At 39.7% G+C, this 20,386-nt stretch overlaps 1 protein-coding gene across 1 annotated transcript in view; it reads left to right on the forward strand.

The window, feature by feature from the left end:
• The window catches only part of Pggt1b (protein geranylgeranyltransferase type I subunit beta), a 39,548-nt gene that overhangs the window by 2,087 nt on the left and 17,075 nt on the right, over nucleotides 1–20,386 (forward strand). The window contains exons 2-5 of the mRNA XM_057788812.1: nucleotides 2,164–2,282; nucleotides 10,831–10,898; nucleotides 14,053–14,204; nucleotides 15,697–15,829. Of these exons, the coding sequence (XP_057644795.1) occupies nucleotides 2,164–2,282; nucleotides 10,831–10,898; nucleotides 14,053–14,204; nucleotides 15,697–15,829 (472 nt within the window). The remainder of the gene's footprint in view (nucleotides 1–2,163; nucleotides 2,283–10,830; nucleotides 10,899–14,052; nucleotides 14,205–15,696; nucleotides 15,830–20,386) is intronic.

The following is a 20,386-nucleotide window of genomic DNA, read 5'->3' on the forward strand; positions in this document are numbered from 1 at the left end:
CTCAAGCTTGCAGGCTGCTTCTTCCTCTTGAGTACTGGGATTATAGGTGTGTGTAACCACACTGGCCAAAGTACCTACCTCTTGGGTTAATGTTGGATGGTATATTTAGATTAGACACCTATAATGTACTTCATTTCTGTTTCTTATACTGTGATCATTAGGGATTGTGTAACAGAGCTCTGGAAACAACCACCCTTCCACTGAAGCTTCTCCAGGGTGGCTAACTTCTGTGCTTGTGCAGAGGCTGGACTGTTGCAGGTCTCGAGACAATTGGACTATATCTTGGCCCGTCTTTAGTCCCTTAATGGCCGTTCCATACCCACCCCCATATCTGACCTAATGTCCTCATTACCAATAGATAAAAAACATTGGAAATACGTTAACAGACTTTCTCCAACCAAAAGGCTAAGAATGTCGGAAAATAAATGAGAGGCCTATAGAGAGATTTTCCTTAATCTTTAATATCTATCTAATATTTCCACCATATATTGAAAAGGGATTTAATCTATGACTTTCTTTGTTCTGTTGCTTTAAAAACTTCAAACTCTAACTACATTGGAATACGGAATTTAGGGTAACCTGCCTAAATCTGTGTTCCTGGGCCATGATTACTCATACTTGGCTCCAGAATAAACTGCCTTAGCCCCTTTAAGGTGAGAGTCATGGTTTTCACATTCACAGAATAAATGATTTTTCCCTTTTAAATAGCACTGGCATCATGAAAATAAGTATATTATTTTCATGATATAATACCAAAGAGCTGTGTTTTTACTAACAAAAACAGAATTTTCAAAACCTGTTTTTGGCAGTGATCACGAGAATTTGGTTACAGTGAACTGAGACAGGTGTGTATTGCACTTTGAGGGAAGCAGAAACAGTCTGACAGTATTTTGGAACCCCTGCTCTGTGTGAGCCAACCAGGTTCCCAGGCTTTGAAACCCTTGCTTTGCACCTTTCTAGAATAAACCCTTCTGACCTGGACTTCCGAGTGTCTTCAGCAATGAAGACGTCTGTGTAGATCTTCGGTAGGGCTCTGTATAGAGCAAGTGCCTTCTTTTAAATGTTAAACGGGCAGCTCTAGGAAGAAACTAGAGGGCACTGGAGAGATGGACCCACAGTGAAGAGTGTGTGCTGTGCAGTTTTTTCAGCACCCACAGTGGTTCACTTAGAGGCTGCCTGGAACCCCACCTTCATGGCATCTGACAAGTTTGGCCTCCCTCCCCAGGTACCTACACTCCTGTGCATAAACCTACATATATGGGTACACACATACCCTTTGTTTACCACTCTAGCTGGTGGTGGTACCTGGGAGAATGGAGCCCATAAAGGAAGTGGACTAAAGTTTCATGCAATAACCAACTTTATTCAGAGCCTCAAACAATGTATACACTGAAGGTTAAGAGGAGTAAAGTGTCCAGTCACAAGAGGAAGCTTCATGTGATGGGCAAGCTGCAGCTGGCATAACTTGGTTTTCCGTACAGGCATATAAACAGATAACAATAGCCAGTTGTAATGGGTAGTCTGAAGTAAACACTCCTTCCACTACACTGGGAAGGGCACGAAAACATAATCCAAGAGCAGTTCTGTGCTTTCCAAGAAACTGAGAGCACAGACTCAGTCTTGTTTTCTTGGAGTTTTCTCACAAGCATTCAGGATTTTCCTCACTCTATTCTTGGACTCTTAATTAAACATACCCCCCCATAATTAAACATACCCCCCATAATTAAACATCCTTAATTAAGAAAAAGGAAATCTAACAGTGAGCATGCACACACGGAGAGACATGAACACACAACAAATACATACATGCTTTTAGCCTTCAAGTGGCTCATGTACAAGCTTCAGTGCATTCCTGTACCCCATAGTTGAGTAGGGGGTCATGATTCTAAAAGTCCCTTTCTTAAAAATTAAAACAAGGGTTTGACTAGTTTATTCAGTTACTAAGAATAAATCGTGGGGTTTTTGTTTTACTTTGTTTTCCTACCAGACAAGGAGGGATGCCATTTAAATTATTTTAAAAAATAGAATGAGGGTTTTGTTGGTGGTGGTTTTTGTTATTGTTTTCCATTTGGTATCTTGTTTTATTTTGTTTTGGGTTTAAACCATAAATAGTTCACTGGTTTGATAGTTAAAGTGATATTTTACTTTTTCCCCCCCTTTTAGGTTGACAATTGCGTTCTTTGCCCTCTCAGGCCTGGACATGTTGGATTCATTAGATGTGGTGAACAAAGATGATATAATAGAATGGATTTATTCCTTGCAGGTTCTTCCCACAGAAGACAGTGAGTGAGTTTTTAGCATTTTATTTTTAGTATAATTAGCTGTTCTTGGTATGACATGCATGAGATTAGCAAATGATAGAATTTATTTGTATTCTTGGAGTACTTTATATGTCTTTATTTTTATTGTAATTCAGCACCCCTTTCTGTCTAGATATAACACATAACTGGTGTCATGGGAATTACAAATATAGCAGCACACTATGTTGTATATGCCTGCACTAGTGACTCACTGTCTGTATTGATGTTTGCATATGACTAGTCCTTTAGCATTTGCTCTGTTTTTTTATTCTCAGCCATTGTTTATCTATCTTCATAAAATTTCTCTTGGTCAACTGCTGTATTTCTTAACACTTAAAGTTTTTTTAATTAAATCTCCAAAATTCATAACTTCACGATTGACATGTTTTGAGAGAAGTACACAGTGTGTCTTCAGTTTATAGAAAATATAAATTTAGTTCAGATGACCTGTAGTCGTGGCGTGTTACTCGACAGGTAAAAAGTACTTGCTACCAAGCCCAGTGACCTGAGCTTGATCCCTAGGACTCAACATGATAGAAAGAAAGAACCAGTTTTGCCAAATTGTCTTCTGACCTTAACACATGTTGTGGCATGCGTGTGGCCCTGCACACGATGTACACATACACACAAATACAAAAATGTGAAATACCACAATTGTGGTAATTTGTAACTAACTTAGAAAATTAACTAAAAATGCTTTGTTATAGTAACAAATTAGAAACAAAAAAGGTGCTCATCAAAAATAAAATATTTAAGTAAACTATGACCCAGGGAAAAAATGCTGTGTCATACTGAAATGATAAAGGGAGACCTGTGTATGTATTGATTAAGAGTCTGCTTGTCGCATATGATTAAATGATAAATCGCAAACATGTAGACTGAGCATGGTGATGTGTACCTGTAGTTCCAGCTACTTAGAAGCTTGAGGCAGGAGAATTGCTAGAAGACAGGAGTTCTGGACCAGCTTGGGAAATTCATGAAACCCTTTCCTCTGGTCTCAAGAACAAATAAGCAAATAAAACACAGGTGTTTTAACATTTAAGTCTGTAAATATTCATGTATAGAGAAAGCCGTTAGTAGGTCATATAGGACATCATTGTGGAAGGGGAAGTAGACGATGCAGAGGTAGGAGATAGCAGGATAAGATAATTTTCTAGGTATGTTCTCTGTTTGAATCATCTAATAAAAAAAAGTTTCTGTTTTTAAATTAAGAAAAAACCTCTCTTCAAACAATGAAAATAAATAATTTGAAACTGAAGTCAACGAATAAATATTTATTTGCTAATAGAATAAATAGTATGCATTATTTAGTATTTTATAATATTTCAAAGCACGGCCAAATTGTTATCAGATTTATTCTTCATCAGACCCATAAGAAACCGAGAGACAGAGTGGGGGTAACCAACTGCTTTCTGATTGAATTTTGAATTTCAGGCCCATTTCATAGGAGGAAACACATTCTTGGCACAGTAAATCTGGGCAGAGCCCATGGTTGAAGAGCTCAAAGGCCCCAGAGATGAACCTGTTGCTGTTCTGCTAAATTGATAATACCAAACTGCTTTGTAAATCTGTAATCTCTCCCCATTTATTGGTACAGCTCTCAGACCTCATCAAAGAAGCTTGTTTATACAGTAGAGAGTGGTAAAGTAAAACTCAAAACATGCACACACACACACACATACACACACACGATAGGAACCCAGGGATTCCTGGGCATAATGGACCTCTGCACTCACAAACTCACTCACAGTGGCTCTGGTTGCTTGAACAAGACCAGCACAAGATCAAGCCAGGTAATGCTCTAGCATGAGAGAGGAGGGGCTCATAAGCTCTCACCCCTAACTGAGGAGCTGTGAACAGCTGGTAACTTCTGGGAGAGGGACAGGACAGTGTGCTTTATAAAACTTTCTTTTGTAGATGGCCCTACACGCAGGACTGTATGGGCAGCACAAATTGGAATTCAGGGGTTATTTTAAAAAATTCTCAATATCCTTAGCCGCCAGAGAAATGCAAATCAAAACAACACCACCACATTTCATTTGCTACTTGAAAAGCAAAAGAGTAAAACAGCAATAACAAGACCATTCTTCCCATTGTAGTAAGTGTAAGGTTACATGTGGGCTAAGTTAGGCATATTTTATATTTAGGAAGTGACAGTTTGAAAAACATACTGATCCAGCTCTTCATCCCACCCTTTTCTTAGTCTCCTAAGAGCTAGGATTATAGCTGTTTTTTAAATTCTAAAATGTTTCTTAAAGTCCCCTTAAACTTATGTATTTTGTAACTTTTGTGATGTGTGTGTGAGTGAACATGCACATGCCAAAGTATCTATGGAGGTCAGAGGACAAGTTCATGCAGTGAACTCTCTCCTTCCACCTTTGCATGGGCTCTAGGAACCAAACTCAGGTCACGAGCTTTGCCTGGCAAGTATCTTACCTGTGAACAGTGTTTTAAGACTACAAATAAGTCATCTTACCACCTTAATTTTTTTTTTAAAGATTTGTTTGTTGTGTATACAGTATTCTGCTTGCAACTATGCCTTCAAGCCAGAAGAGGGCACCAGATCTCATTATAGATGGTTGTAAGCCACCATGTGGTTGCTGGGAATTGAACTCAGGACCTTTAGAAGAACAGGCAGTGCTCTTAACCACTGAGCCATCTCTCCAGCTCTATTATTGTTTTTTAAGGCTGTCTAAATGTACTATGTTCTAATGCTTGTCATATAATTGGCCTTTATTTTGAACTTAATAGCAAAACCACAGCCTTTAAAGTGAAGTATTACCCAATCATCAGGCAAAAAGTCAGTTTTAGTGTTTATTTTTCAAGTGGACATTCTAAACATGTTCTCTGATAATACAACCCCGAATCCTTTATCATCAATGCGTTTGCATCGTCCATGAACAAATTCTTAGACATATATATGTATATATATAAAATATGTAACATAATGTATATTATTTTTATTGAGCTATATATTTTCTTCGTTCCCCTCCCTTCCTCTCCCCTCCTCTTCTACTCTCTCCCATAGTCCCCATGCCCCTAGTTTACTCAGGAGATTTTTGTCTTTTTCTACTTTCCACACTTTTCATTTTTCTTATGAACTTGGAATCTTCTGCTCTGTTGTTACCTGTTCATTTCCTTTGTTAACGCAGACTTCCTGTCTTTGAAATTGGCACCACAAAAGTGGAGGGTCCACTAACCAAGGTGTTTTAACTTAAAATATGACTATCTAGGCTTCGTATTCATGGTTTTCATGTCAGCCTGAGATAGGACCAGTATCTCTACGTCTTCTCAGTTCTGTATAAAACTGTTTCTAGTTGGTATACTGTATGCAGGGAACTTTTTTTTTTTTTATTAAAATTTCCACCTGCTCCCCGTTTCCCATTTCCCTCCCCTCCTCCCAAATATTGCCCCCTCCCCCCACTTCCCTCCCCCTATCCCCACTCTTCTTCTCCTCCCCCCACTCCATTCCCCCTCCCTCTCGATACTGAAGAGCAGTCCAAATTCCCTGCCCTGCGGGAAGACCAAGGTCCTTCTATCTACGTCCAGAAAGGTGAGCGTCCAAACAGGCTAAGCTCCCACAAAGCCAGTTCATGTATTAGGATCGAAACCTAGTGCCATTGTCCTTGGCTTCTCATCAGCCTTCATTGACCGCCATGCTCGGAGAGTCCGGAATCAACCCATGCTTATTCAGTCCCAGACCAGCTGGCCTTGGTGGGCTCCCAATAAATCAGTTCCACTGTCACAGTGGGTGGGTGCATCCCTCGTGGTCCTGATTTTTTGCTCATGTTCTCCCTCCTTCTGCTCCTCATTTGGACCTTAAGAGCTCAGACCGTTGCTCCAAATTGAGACTCTGTCTCTACCTCGATCCATCGCCAGATGAAGGTTCTAAGGTGATATGCAAGATATTCATCAGTATAGGATAGGGTCATTTCAGGTTCCCTCTCCTTAGTTGCCCAAGGTACCAGCTGGGGACATATTCCTGGACACCTGCGAACCCCTCAAGAGTCAAGTCTCTTGCCAACCCTAAGATGGCTCCCTTAGATAGGATATATACTTTGCTGCTCCCGTATCCATCCTTCCTATATCCCAACCATCCCAATCCCCCGAGCTCCTCCCATCCTCCCCTTCTCATGTTTCTCATCCCATTTCCCCTTTGCCCCATGCCACCTCACCCGCAAGTTCCCAGTTTTTGCCCTGCAATCTTGTCTACTTCCCCCTCTCTATGCGGATGACTATATGATTTTCTTTGGGTTCACTTTCTTATTTAACTTCTATAGGATCACATATTATATGCTTAATGTCTTTTATTTATGGCTAGAAACCGATTATGAGTGAGTACATCCCATGTTCCTCTTTTTGGGTCTGGGATACCTCACTCAGGATAGTGTTTTCTAAGGCCCCTAATGATAGTACTTTTGAGCGTCAGTTTCCTTGTTGCTGCTTCTCAGAAGTTATGGATTTAACCCAACTCAAACTAAAAAGTAGATGTGTATTCACTTGTCTCTAAGGAAGTGATATTTTACTCAGAAGCATTTTCTTTGAACCCAGACTATGTGTATGTAAAACACCTAACTGGATTATGTCGGGGGCTCTAGAACTTCCTAATAAGTGTATAGACCTACACTCAAAATACACATAGAGCAGAAGTGGACGTGGAGTCAGATTTTTCTAGCAAAGTATCAACAAGTTGGTAGCTTGGAAGGAGATCTTTAAGTGGGGGTAGAGGAATTGAAATTCAGATTATCTAGAGAAAGACACATTGACACTATTTACCCACCTTGAAAGTGCTTAAAACAAAGTCGTGATGAAAGGATAAAAGGATAAAGGCATGTGGAATTCTACTGAACTATCCCAAAGATTCTTGCTGATTGATTTTTCAGTCAGACATTAGGTACTGCTGTAGGACTTTGTGGATGATAGTTATACTAATGACCTGATCTTTTTTGCAGCGTATCCATAGACCTTTCCCAAATACATATCATCTGTGTGTGTGTGTATACATCCATATACATGCATGTGTATGTGTGTGTGTGTGTATATACATCCATATACATGCGTGTGTGTGTATGTGTGTGTGTGTGTTTTTAGTACTGTTACATGAACAGTAGGTCAGTCAGAAAATGTCTTGAAAAGTGGAAGAGAGCCAGGCGGTGGTGGCGCACGCCTTTAATCCCAGCACTCGGGAGGCAGAGGCAGGAGGATCTCTGTGAGTTCGAGACCAGCCTGGTCTATAAGAGCTAGTTCCAGGACAGGCTCCAAAGCTACAGAGAAACCCTGTCTCGAAAAACCAAAAAAAAGAAAGAAAGAAAGAAAGAAAAGTGGAAGAGAAAGCTAGAGGGACTCTAATCTTGACAAGAAATTGAGTGCTAGCTGCTCTCTGTAAACAGAGTTTCGTGTGTACGAAACTGTAAGCGAGGCCTTGGGAGTCAAGGAGAGCGAGCGCCTAGCTAATAGATAGCAGTGACACTGAGACTTAAGTCGCACAGTGACAGGACACTCATCTGCCAACAATGTGACAGGGCTGGGAGGCAGACTGTTTAGAGCCTCCAGTAAGTAAGGTGCTGCTGTGAAGGCTTTGATTGGACTTGTGATCATCTGACACTGTAAGATGACATTTAAATATGTGTCTTAAGGTCCTACAGTTGTGGTGACAGTGACTCATAGGCCGGAGCTCTCCCTGGTCATCCCACACAGCTGCTATTTTCTTATTCCCTCCAGGCTGTTAAGGGTGCACCATTTGCCTGATTATAAACTTCATGCATATGCTTTATGTCCTTTGTTTTCTCGTGCTCCATCTTGTTATTTAGCTTTACTAATAATTACTTTCAAAATTAGCATAATGTGCCCTTTAGTAGACTCAGCATGCTATGTTAAATATTTTAGACATCTCTGTCACTTGTAAACTTCAAGTGTGCTACACTGGCTACTTGTGTGCACATGATCTTACTCATGAAGGTCCTGAAGTACATTCTGGAATGGATTGTCACTTAGACATAGGGTATGGTTTAGTTACTCTTTAGCGAAGCTTAGATGGCTTACTGGCTTTAGTCTTACCAAAAATAAGGCACAGTCACTGAATTTTCTGCCACCATTAGTACTGCCAGTAGAGAGAAATGATTGGTGGGAAGTTTTCAATTTAGTAGTTTTTCATTTCTGCAAAGATTTATAAGCTACCACTAACTGTTCCAAAGAATCAAAAGCTAAGCAAGGTGATTTCCTGTTTGGAAGGAGCAGAATGTGGATGTTAGGATTTGGCCGTCCACCCGTCATAAGAGATTAAAAGTTCAAGCCGGGCGATGGTGGCGCACGCCTTTAATCCCAGCACTCGGGAGGCAGAGGCAGGAGGATCTCTGTGAGTTCGAGACCAGCCTGGTCTATAAGAGCTAGTTCCAGGACAGGCTCCAAAGCTACAGAGAAACCCTGTCTCGAAAAACCAAAAAAAAGAAAGAAAGAAAGAAAGAAAGAAAGAAAGAAAGAAAGAAAGAAAGAAAGAAAGAAAGAAAGAAAGAAAGAAAAGTGGAAGAGAAAGCTAGAGGGACTCTAATCTTGACAAGAAATTGAGTGCTAGCTGCTCTCTGTAAACAGAGTTTCGTGTGTACGAAACTGTAAGCGAGGCCTTGGGAGTCAAGGAGAGCGAGCGCCTAGCTAATAGATAGCAGTGACACTGAGACTTAAGTCGCACAGTGACAGGACACTCATCTGCCAACAATGTGACAGGGCTGGGAGGCAGACTGTTTAGAGCCTCCAGTAAGTAAGGTGCTGCTGTGAAGGCTTTGATTGGACTTGTGATCATCTGACACTGTAAGATGACATTTAAATATGTGTCTTAAGGTCCTACAGTTGTGGTGACAGTGACTCATAGGCCGGAGCTCTCCCTGGTCATCCCACACAGCTGCTATTTTCTTATTCCCTCCAGGCTGTTAAGGGTGCACCATTTGCCTGATTATAAACTTCATGCATATGCTTTATGTCCTTTGTTTTCTCGTGCTCCATCTTGTTATTTAGCTTTACTAATAATTACTTTCAAAATTAGCATAATGTGCCCTTTAGTAGACTCAGCATGCTATGTTAAATATTTTAGACATCTCTGTCACTTGTAAACTTCAAGTGTGCTACACTGGCTACTTGTGTGCACATGATCTTACTCATGAAGGTCCTGAAGTACATTCTGGAATGGATTGTCACTTAGACATAGGGTATGGTTTAGTTACTCTTTAGCGAAGCTTAGATGGCTTACTGGCTTTAGTCTTACCAAAAATAAGGCACAGTCACTGAATTTTCTGCCACCATTAGTACTGCCAGTAGAGAGAAATGATTGGTGGGAAGTTTTCAATTTAGTAGTTTTTCATTTCTGCAAAGATTTATAAGCTACCACTAACTGTTCCAAAGAATCAAAAGCTAAGCAAGGTGATTTCCTGTTTGGAAGGAGCAGAATGTGGATGTTAGGATTTGGCCGTCCACCCGTCATAAGAGATTAAAAGTTCAAGCCGGGCGATGGTGGCGCACGCCTTTAATCCCAGCACTCAGGAGGCAGAGGCAGGTGGATCTCTGTGAGTTCGAGACCAGCCTGGTCTACAGAGCTAGTTCCAGGACAGGCTCCAAAGCCACAGAGAAACCCTGTCTTGAAAAACAAAAAAACAAAACAAAACAAGAGATTAAAAGTTCATCTTTCTTAAACTTTTTAAAACCATCTTGAGTTTTCATTAGCTGGCAGTTCTGGTGCTAATACATTCTTGCCTTTTACATCTGACATACTGTTTTTCTAACAGCCATTAAGCCCATAATTATGGATGTGTTTTTCAGTTCTCACCTTGTATCCTATGTATATCTGGAAAATGGAAAACTTGATAGAAAAAAGACAGAAAAACAAAATGATAAGTATACTTTGGGTAGAGACCAAGTGTGAACTTAAGTATTGTAGATAAGAACACAGATTTAAGACTGAAATATGAATAAGCATTTTCTTTAGGGCGATAGAACAGTGTCCACCTTTAGCTCACTCATTTATCAAGAAGCAGTGAGTCACAGCGGATTCTAGAGCCTGTTGTGTGAGCTGTCATCTCCAGCGTGTCACCTAACCTCTAGGCTTGCTTTCTGATGAGCCGTCAACATTGTCTCACGTAGAAATGGAGACAGTGGCCATAACATGTAAGAGGACTTGCTGTGCAAACAAGAGTCAACCTCTAGCACCCACACAAAAGCCACCTGCAGCTTTGCACGCCTGTGACCCAGCTGTGGAGGTTAGAGGCTAGCCAGCCTAGCAGAAACAATGAGCTTCTGGGTCAGTGAGACCCTGTCTTAAATAGACGGTGAGGAGCAGTGGAGGAAGACTCCTTGTGTCCTCTTCTGGTTTCTGCATGTGCACACAGCCATGGACACCTCACCTGCGTGCACCATGTGTTCATACAGAGAAAGTGGAGCTTTGGTACTGAAATACTGTTACTGAATGATTGATCGTGTGGTTAAACTGCTTTGTCCTCTATACAGAAACAGTGTGTTTTAAATAAGCACATACTTTGTTTTCTAGGGTCAAATCTAAATCGCTGTGGTTTCCGAGGCTCTTCATACCTGGGTATTCCATTCAACCCATCAAAGGTTAGTTCTCTATGGGTTGGAATGGGGGAAAGGGACATAAAGAGAGTTTAGTGAGAAAGCAGATAAAGACGTTTAGAAAGAACCAAGCTTCTAGGTTCAATATGTCTTTAAGTGAAGCCTCTAGCCCCCTTTCTAGAAGTAGGTTTTTTTGATACATATATGCAGAAATTTATGTTATTACCAAAAATTATCTTTTGATGCGTGTGTAGAATGTATTAGTGAATTCCTGGAGAAACTGGAACTGCGGTGCTCAGGTGCTTTCTGCGAAGCCAGTGACCTTCCCTGTGTTGCAGGACTTAAAGCTGGGCTGTTGTTTCTCAGGCGAGAGAGAGCTGTTCTCCAGGAAGTGACAGGGGACCCAGCTAATGACTTTTATAGCAGGAAGCTAAGCTTCCCAAGCATTTTGGGCAGAGGCTTTTGAACCAGCCCATGTCAGTTACAAAGAAGGGCTAATGAAGCGGAGAAGAACTTCTTCAAAGAAGCAGCAGGCCCAGAGCAAGGACTGGGCGTTCTGCTTGTGCCCAAAATTACCAAGGTTTTTTTTTTTTAATGTGAAAAGTGGAGAAATTTTTTTTCCCATCCCTTTCTTTCTCCATGATGTATGGTATAGAACTCAGGACCTCAAGTATATCAGGCTCTACCAACTGATCCATATCCCTACTCCTTTTCACCTTTTTCCATAAGCAGGTCTCACAAGCTAGGTGCCTGGAAGCTCATACCTGTGATCCCCCAGCACCTGAGAACCCGAGACAGGAGGCCCTATAATGAGTTTGAGGCTAACCTGTATTCTATACTCAGTTCAATGCCAGTCTGGGCTGCAAAGTAAAAAACGTGCTTAAGAAATGAAGAACAAACTAAAAAGAGGCTTTTCCTCGATGGGTTTGTCTGCTTATAGGATTGTTGTCAGTCAGGATGGGATTACTTTCGAGAATTTCAAGGATCATGTACAGTGTCATGCGGGATGAAAAACTCCCAGCTATTCATATGTTGATTCAAGATTTTGGAATAAGTAAGTGATTATAGCGATGACAAGATTTAATTGAGACTGCTTCAGCTTTTTCCTCTCACTTATACTGTAAACAAGCTTCTCTGAATTAGGGTCAGGTAACATCAGCAAGATCTCTCCAATTGAGTGCCTTGGTAGCAGGGGTATGATAACAAAAGATTTATAAAATGTATTTCTTCTTTTTATACATATATTTTCCAATTTAAGCCAACCTTGAATAAAGGAAGGCTCTCTAGATAGTCATAATGAGAAGAATTATCATCTTCATGTAGGCAATGATATTTATTGTGTAGTACAAGTCCATGAGCAGATAGATGTAAGCTGTACTCATTGGTGTAACACAGTGGTTTAATTACATCTTTACAATTTCTTATCTACCTCCAGGGTATTTCTTATCATATTTTTAAAATTTATTTTGAGATGAAATCTTGCAGTATTGCCCAAGTTGACCCTAAAATCCTGGGCTTAAGCCTCCCAAGTAGCTGGCCCTGTGGGTGTACACCATTGCACCTGACCTCTGCACAGTCTAGAAATAATTTCCCCTAATGAAATGCTTGTTGTTGGCTCACAAGTTCTTGTGAAACCCAGTTTCGGCCCTCAGTGTACCTGGCCTGTCCCCTCCGAGGAGCCAGGTCTCACTGTGGATGGCTTTTCTCTGAATCTCCGTGGTAGCAGGAGTTAGAGACTCAGATGTAATCACATAGGCCTACGAAAGCTGTCATAGTGCATGGAAGCGTAGGGTCTATGAGACACACAGACCTAAGGAAACAGGAAATATAAAACAGCTTTATCAGTTTTTTTTCTTTCAGAAATTATTGAATTACCTGTGCACCCTTGACATCCTAATATGTGTAGAATTGGACAGGCCATAGACTCTCGTGGATCCACCCAACTTATCCTTTCCACTTATTTTGCATCCTGTACTCTGTTAAATTATGTATTGCCTTAATATCCCAGGACTTTCCTTTTCTGCTTCATTTTTATTTTCTTGTCCCTGTCTGTACCATCCCAGGCCTCTGCTGTGCGGGAAGGAGGCCCTGTTTAAATCTCTGTAGCACCGCATCTCCTTCCTGACCGCTCGGCTGAGCGACTCTGATATCTCTTCACCTCTTAAAGGTCAAGGTTTACCTTTAATTCATGTTTGGGTTCCCTACCATTCTTTTAAAGTAGCAGGTGTTTGGTTTAAATACTGAGAAATGAGACCTGCTGTGGGTATTCCAAGAAGCCCATTATCAATGTGAATGAAATAGAATCGTTAGAGAATTGGAGCTCGAGCTCTGAGAGGCCTTCAAAGGTGTTAGGAGAAAAGCTGGTTTGGTGTTAGTGAGACTGTAGGAAGGAGTTGTATGTGAGGCGGCTCCGTGGGAGGCTTCAGAGTTAAAAGGTATTGAGTGTCATTTGCTCTGTGAAGCAGCACAGGTCATTTTTGTGCAAGAAAATTGTGGGATCAAGTTGCTAACCCTTTCATCACACATAGAAACCATTGGCTAGATTCCTTATATGAGGCTTAAGTGTGGTTTATTTCTGGGATTGTGTGACCTTGTTTCATATTATACAGTCGAAGTCTTTACATTTCCTTATAGCTTACATTCTGAATACTAATGTTTATTCGAGGTTGAAATAATTAAACTTGATGACAGTAGACAGATAAGGTTATATGGTGAATATTACTGTGGTATTTAATTTAGGTTTGTACCATATAACTTTTGTTCTTTTGTTTTCTTTTTTTATGTTTTTTTTTTTTTTTGAAAGTTCTGGGAATTAAACCCACAGCCTCAATACACACTTCATCACAGAGTGGTATTCCCAGGCCAAATTTTACTTCTTCTTAGACATTTTGGTTTAAAATATTGAATGAGTTTCTAACCTTATAAGACATAATTTTTATAAATGGTAGTCTTGAACTAAGAAAGTTTCAAATATGTGGTTTATTCAAATGTCCTAACTACTTTCTAAAAGTTGGATAATCATAAGATGTTGAAAATTATGTAGCATGTAAGAAGACGTATTAAGACGTATAAAAACTGAGGCTTTATTCTTTAGATAGATATCTGTTCACGATGGTATTAGGAAGTAACACCATGCCAAAGCTCATTTGTGAAATAAAATTTCTGTTATATTAATAATTAACACTAATTTTGAATTTAGAGCCCTGGGACAGCGCATCCTTATGACAGTGGACACATAGCAATGACCTACACTGGCCTTTCATGTCTGATTATTCTTGGAGATGACTTAAGCCGAGTAGATAAAGAAGCTTGTTTAGCAGGCTTGAGAGCACTTCAGCTTGAAGATGGGAGGTATGAACTGGATTTAATACTATAGTAGACTTTTAGAGGTAATCCTTTTTTTGTTTTGTTTTGTTTTGTTTTGTTTTGTTTTGAGGCAGGGTTTCTCTGTAGCTTTGGAGCCTGTCCTGGAGCTAGCTCTTTTTTTTTAAAAAAAATTTATTTATTTATTTATTTATTTATTTATTTATTTATTTATTTATTTATTATGTGTACAATATTCTTTCTGTGTGTACGCCTGCAGGCCAGAAGAGGGCACCAGCCCCCCTTACAGATGGTTGTGAGCCACCATGTGGTTGCTGGGAGTTGAACTCAGGACCTTTGGAAGAGCAGGCAATGCTCTTAACCACTGAGCCAGTTCTCCAGCCCCTGGAACTAGCTCTTGTAGGCGAGGCTAGCCTAGAACTCACAGAGATCCACCTGCCTCTGCCTCCTGAGTGCTGGGATTAAAGGCGTGCGCCACCACTCAGTTTAGAGGATAATGTTCTCTTAATAGCACCATCCAGGACTAGAAATACAGCTCAAGGGTTAGTGCATAATTAGTGTGTGAAGGCCCTGGATCAGACCTCCAGTCACAACGGAAAAGAGCCATGTAACATTTGTGTATAGAGTTAAGTGCTTAATGCAAAAAAGTTTCTCATTTTATATGAACAAAAACAAAGCTTACTTTCTAGTAGAACTCTTTTTTTTTAATTTACCTTCTGGATGAGACAAATATTTTGAAATAAGCTATTTAGTTGAGTATCCTTGAAAGTGGTGATGGTAGAGAAAGGAATGCACTTTAAATATTATGTTCAAAGTGAGGTGGCTTGATCTCCAGCTTATTGAGGGACATATTCAAGCGATAGAGAAGTTAATACTCACAGATACTGGATGGTTTAAGTCACAAACTGTTGCACATTGTTAATGTAATGAAGCAGTAGCCTAATCTCCTATCAAAAGACTTTGTGATCAGTCTGCTGTTGTGTTATGTCTCTGCCCTGTACACTGTGATTCTAACTTTCTTGTCTCTGTTGTCAGAACACTGCTCTTGATGAAGAAAAAGTTACTGTAGACATAGTAAATGGATATTTGGGAATCCAGTGTTGTCCCGGATTACTTCCATAAAGAGGAAAGGAACACAGAATATTACCTCTTTGAAACTAAGTGTATAATGAATCACAAGATAATAGATCAATTAATAGTTATCTCTATGTACATTTAGGAGAAATTTCACATAATAAAACAGGTGTCTAGGAATTTCTTATTACAAAATAATATGTGTGAGGTTTTACCTGCTACTTTTTCTGCTGCTCTTGTTGGGAGTAAACAGCATAGTCTGAATAGTAGTATCTGGCAGTGACATTATGGTGAACATAAATGATTTAAGGTCATTTTATACCTAAATATGTAGAATTTGATGAGAGTAAAGTCAGCAAGAGGGGTTTCTGTGAGTAAGGACACAGGGCATATGTTCCTGCTTGAGGTAAATGGTCTTGATGCAGTTTCATGTCCTTGTTTTCAGTTTTTGTGCTGTCCCTGAAGGCAGTGAGAATGACATGAGGTTTGTGTACTGCGCTTCCTGTATCTGCTACATGCTCAACAACTGGTCAGGCATGGATATGAAGAAAGCGATCAGCTACATTAGAAGGAGTATGGTGAGTTATGTTCATACAACTGGACTGGTTCAGGTTATTGCTGGTATAGTGTATGCCTCATTTCTTTATCAAGAATTAAAAATAACAGTCATAAGATTAGTTTTTTGGTGGATTGTTTCTCAGAACACCATATGGAAATAATCTCAACAAGCATATTGAATTCTTGACCATTAAAATTTGTGCTTACATGTGTTTTCTAATCTAATTTTAAAGACAATAGCCGGAAATGCTCCTCTCACATAATGTAATTTATTCTAGCAGTGGTAAGGAGAGCTTAGCTGCAGCCAGTATTGCTCTTTGCTCCTGTGTCTTCTGGATAAACCAGAGGTAGTAGAGTTGTTCTCCAGGCTTATCACTTCCCAGCCATGAGGGCTTGCAATTTACAGATGAGAGAGATTTCTTAAGCCTATTAAGGCTAATTTAATTAATTCAACCTCTAGCTGATCTGTTACAATCTCACAATGGAATGTCTGAGCTCTTAGAGGAGTGGAATTGATTTAAGTATACGTCATGCAACCATGCATTTCTTGAAGAAGCCCTGGTTCTTATTGAAGGACATTATTGAGAAACAAGGATATGGGTTCTTATTAGCATTAGATATCATTGCTTCTAGGCCTTTCTCATCAAGCACAGGTAGGAAAGTTGTATATGCATAGATATATAGACACTTTTACATACACATGCAAACATAGTTATATTAAGAACTATGAGTTTGTACAGATAAGCCCAACTTTTCAGTTTACTATATAGGATCTATTTATTTTCCCTCTTTGATAAGTTATTTATTCCATCTACAGTTAGATATATTCATTTCTGTTTGAATTCCTCTTGTAGGTATTCATTCCATTTAGACACTCCATTCCTCCAAAAAGTTGTTAATCTTTATTTATTTGCATATAGTATTATTTACTTAATATGTGTAGCTTAATCTGTTTCTGTATGTCAAAACTAGTAAAGAAAAAATGGAGAGAAGTGTAACTTCTTATCCTCCTTTATCTACCACTCTTTCTTAACCTCCAAGTCTACCATCTTGCTCCTGTTAACTCTATAGATAACATTCTCATTTTCTCACTTATCTTTCCTGTATTTCTGTTTGATAAGAAGATCCATATGCCTTTTATTTTTCCTTATTAAAACAATAACCCACTTCTGGTACCCTAATCTGTATTAGACAAGTATATCAGATGATAGTTTATTACATAGGCCGTGTTATGGCTGGTCCAGCACTGGGTGTCTCTTGATGGGGAGGCCATGAATCTGGTAGTTGTTCAATGCCTTAAGGCTTTGGAATCCCAGAAAAGTAGATTTTAATAACAGCGAAGTAATGCCTTAACAACAGGATAAACTTGCCAGTGAAAGTGAGGGCAAGCAGGCAGAAAGCAAAAGCGTCTTTCTTTCGTGTCTTTTTATGTGGGCTGCCACCAGAGGTGTGGAGCAGATTTAGGGTTGGTCTTCTGACCTCAAATGATCCAGATTTAGGATGGGTCTTCTCACCTTGAATAATCCAATCAAGAAAAACCCCTCACAGGCATGCTAAGTTGTGTGAGTTTTATTTACTTGTCGATTAGTCAAATTGATAACCAAGATTAGCTATCACAAGTCCACCCCTTCTCAATTTAACACATAATCATATCTATTTATGAAAACCATAACCAGATCATAATTATGTCTAACATGATATAACTATTCCACGTAGATGAAAACACACCATTTGTTTAACTAGGTCGTAACTTGAATGAAATACCTGGGAAATCAGAGTTTTCCTCATTCTTTTTCTTACAGTTTTACATTACTTAAATGTGTGAATATAGCAGTCTCTTCTAAAATTCTTTATTTACAACCATTCTGTGTAGAGTGTATCCATTTTTCCACTTACAAATAGTGCTGTCATTGATAACCTGCATATCTTTTATATATCACAGATAAGCCTTTATATAAATTGCTGGTCAAAAACTAAGTGCATATGCAATTTCAGGAGCTATATTTTGTTTTCTATCCCCCAAGAGATGGACCAGATGGATCAGCCTGTGAGTAGTACTCTGGTTACTGCACAGCTCACTGCCCTTAAAATAGACTCAGTAAGCCTGTTTCTTCTTTAGGAAAAAAGAAACAAACTTAAAAAGATAGTGGGCGGTGGTGACAGAGGCAAGCAGATCTCAGTGAGTTCAAGGCTAGCCTGGTCTACACATCTAGTTCCAGGACAGCCAGGACTGTTACACAGAGAAACTCTGTATGTGTGTGGTGGGGGGGATGAGCCAAATTGTATTCTAACCCCCATAGGAGAGTGGCTTTTTCCACAGAGCCTTGCCAGGAAAATGTTATACTTCTTTAAAAATCCATCCCATCCCCTCCCCTCTGCCTCTTTTCTTTGTCTTTATCTTGTCATATTCCACCTACCCACATCCAGCGTTAGAAACTAGATCTTTTTGTATGGTAGGTAAACATTCCCACCAATGAACTATGTCACCAGCCCTGTTCTGCTTTTTGACTTTCTCTGTTTCAATTTTATTTGTGTTCTTTGCTTGTTTTTCATTACAACCACTTTCTCTCTGACATTTTTACTTCTTTTGATGGTGATCAAAGTAGTGTAAGATCAAGCCCAGGGCCAGATACATGCTAAGCAAATACTCTATCTACCACCGAAGCTCCGTCTCTCTTCTCCACTGTTACCTCCATATATCAGTTTTATATATTCTTAATTGTTTTCTGCCTGTATTTGATTTAGATTTATTTGTAATCTTGTGTGTGTCAGGGTGGGGAGCAGGTTATGAGCATAGAAGCGCAATGTAGAGGTCAAAGGAGTTGGATCCCCCTGGAGTTGGACTTACAGAAGGTTGAGCCTCAGCATAGGTGCTAGGGACTGAACTTGGGTCTTGTCTCCAAGAAGCTGTCTATGCTCTTAACCACTGAGCCATCTTTCCGGCATCTCTGTTTCCCTCTTTTTGTTTTCATTTTAAAAATTGCTTTTTAAGAGTCGTATAATTTAGCCCCCTTTTTTTGTTTTGTTTTGTTGGGGGTTTTGTTTGTATGTCTTTTTGAGACAGAGTACACTATAACTCTGACTGTCCTAGAACTTACTGTTTATCCCAGGCTAACTTCAAACTCAAAGAGATCTGCCTGCCTCTCCCACCTCAGTTTTGAGGTTAAAGGGCTGCACCCATCACAACTGGCTAATCTCTTAGACACTTGGCTAATCTCTGTGTTACTTTTCTTTTTCTTCAAACCATTTAACACATTATTTCTTCCATCTCTTAGTCCATTTCTTTCTTGTGTGTGTGCGTGTGTGTGATGTATGTACTTATTAGTTTTGTTGTGTGTATGTGTGGAGGCTGAGGTAGATATTGGGTGTTCTTCCTTGGTAGCTCTCTACCTTCATCTTTTGATATAGTGTCACTAAACCTGAAGTTCATTGGTTAGGCACTAGCCAAAGGATCCCCTCCCTGTCTTGGCATTACCTACTCCAGTGTTGGGGTTACAGGCATCTGCCACTAAGCCTGGCTTTATGTAGGTTCAGATCTGGCACACAGGTATTTTACAGACTGAACCATTTCCTCAGCTCTCTGTTTTTAATGTTGAAAATCCTTTTCCTATTCCTACTGTTAGTTTGAGGGTGTGCAGTTGAGTTTTGGGTGCTGGGTTAAATTTCCTAGCTTCCCTCTGTCTTTGTGGCTGTTTCTTGTCGGTGCCGGCTGGTTTTCATATACTGAGTAGTGTTTTCATTCCACTTATTCTGTTTTCATGTGACAGTAATTAGATTTAGTTTAATAGAATTTTTTCTCTTAAAAGTATATAAAACTCAATGTTGCCCATTTTTCTTTTTTTTTTAATATTTATTTTATGTGTGTGTGTATGTATACCATGTGTGCAGGAACCCACAGAGGTCAGAAGAATCAGCAGATCCCCCAGAACTGGAGTTACAGATGGTTGTGAACCACTATATGGGTGCTAGGAACCGAACCTGGGTCTTCTCCAAGAGCAGTGAGTGCTGTGAATCACAGAGCTATCTCTCCAGCCCCAGACTGTGCTTTTTTCCTTGCAACAAAGCATGATTTCTTTGAGTGATTTGATGGTGGGGAAATGTGGTTCGTTTTGTGATTCTCCTGGCAGAAAGGAAATTTTCCCTTTGTTTCTCAGGCCTCTAAATTCTTCAGTTATTCTTTATTACCTGATGCTCAAATGAGCCATTTGAGCACTGCCAACTTGACTTGCACACTCTTTCTGACTGCTAGTATAGCCATCTTTATCCTAGCACTAACATCCCACAGAGACAATAAATAACCTCGCTAACTAAAGGGAGCCAGTAAATCCTTATTAACAAAGTTTGAAGAAGATGGCATAATTGGTCATGATCATGATGCACAATATCTATATTTATATAAAGGTTTGTGGACTAAGAGCTTGTATATTACACAGTTAGTATACTGCATTTATAAAGATTTGAATCTTTTATTATTATTTAAACTGGCAACTGGGTTTCATATGTACTGATGCTGAGCAAAGTCAAGACTGCCAATATTTTTACTCTTAGAATGATCTTTCTCCTAGGCAGTGATTTTA

This window comes from Chionomys nivalis, chromosome 14 (assembly GCF_950005125.1).
Source record: "Chionomys nivalis chromosome 14, mChiNiv1.1, whole genome shotgun sequence".
NCBI lineage: Eukaryota > Metazoa > Chordata > Mammalia > Rodentia > Cricetidae > Chionomys > Chionomys nivalis.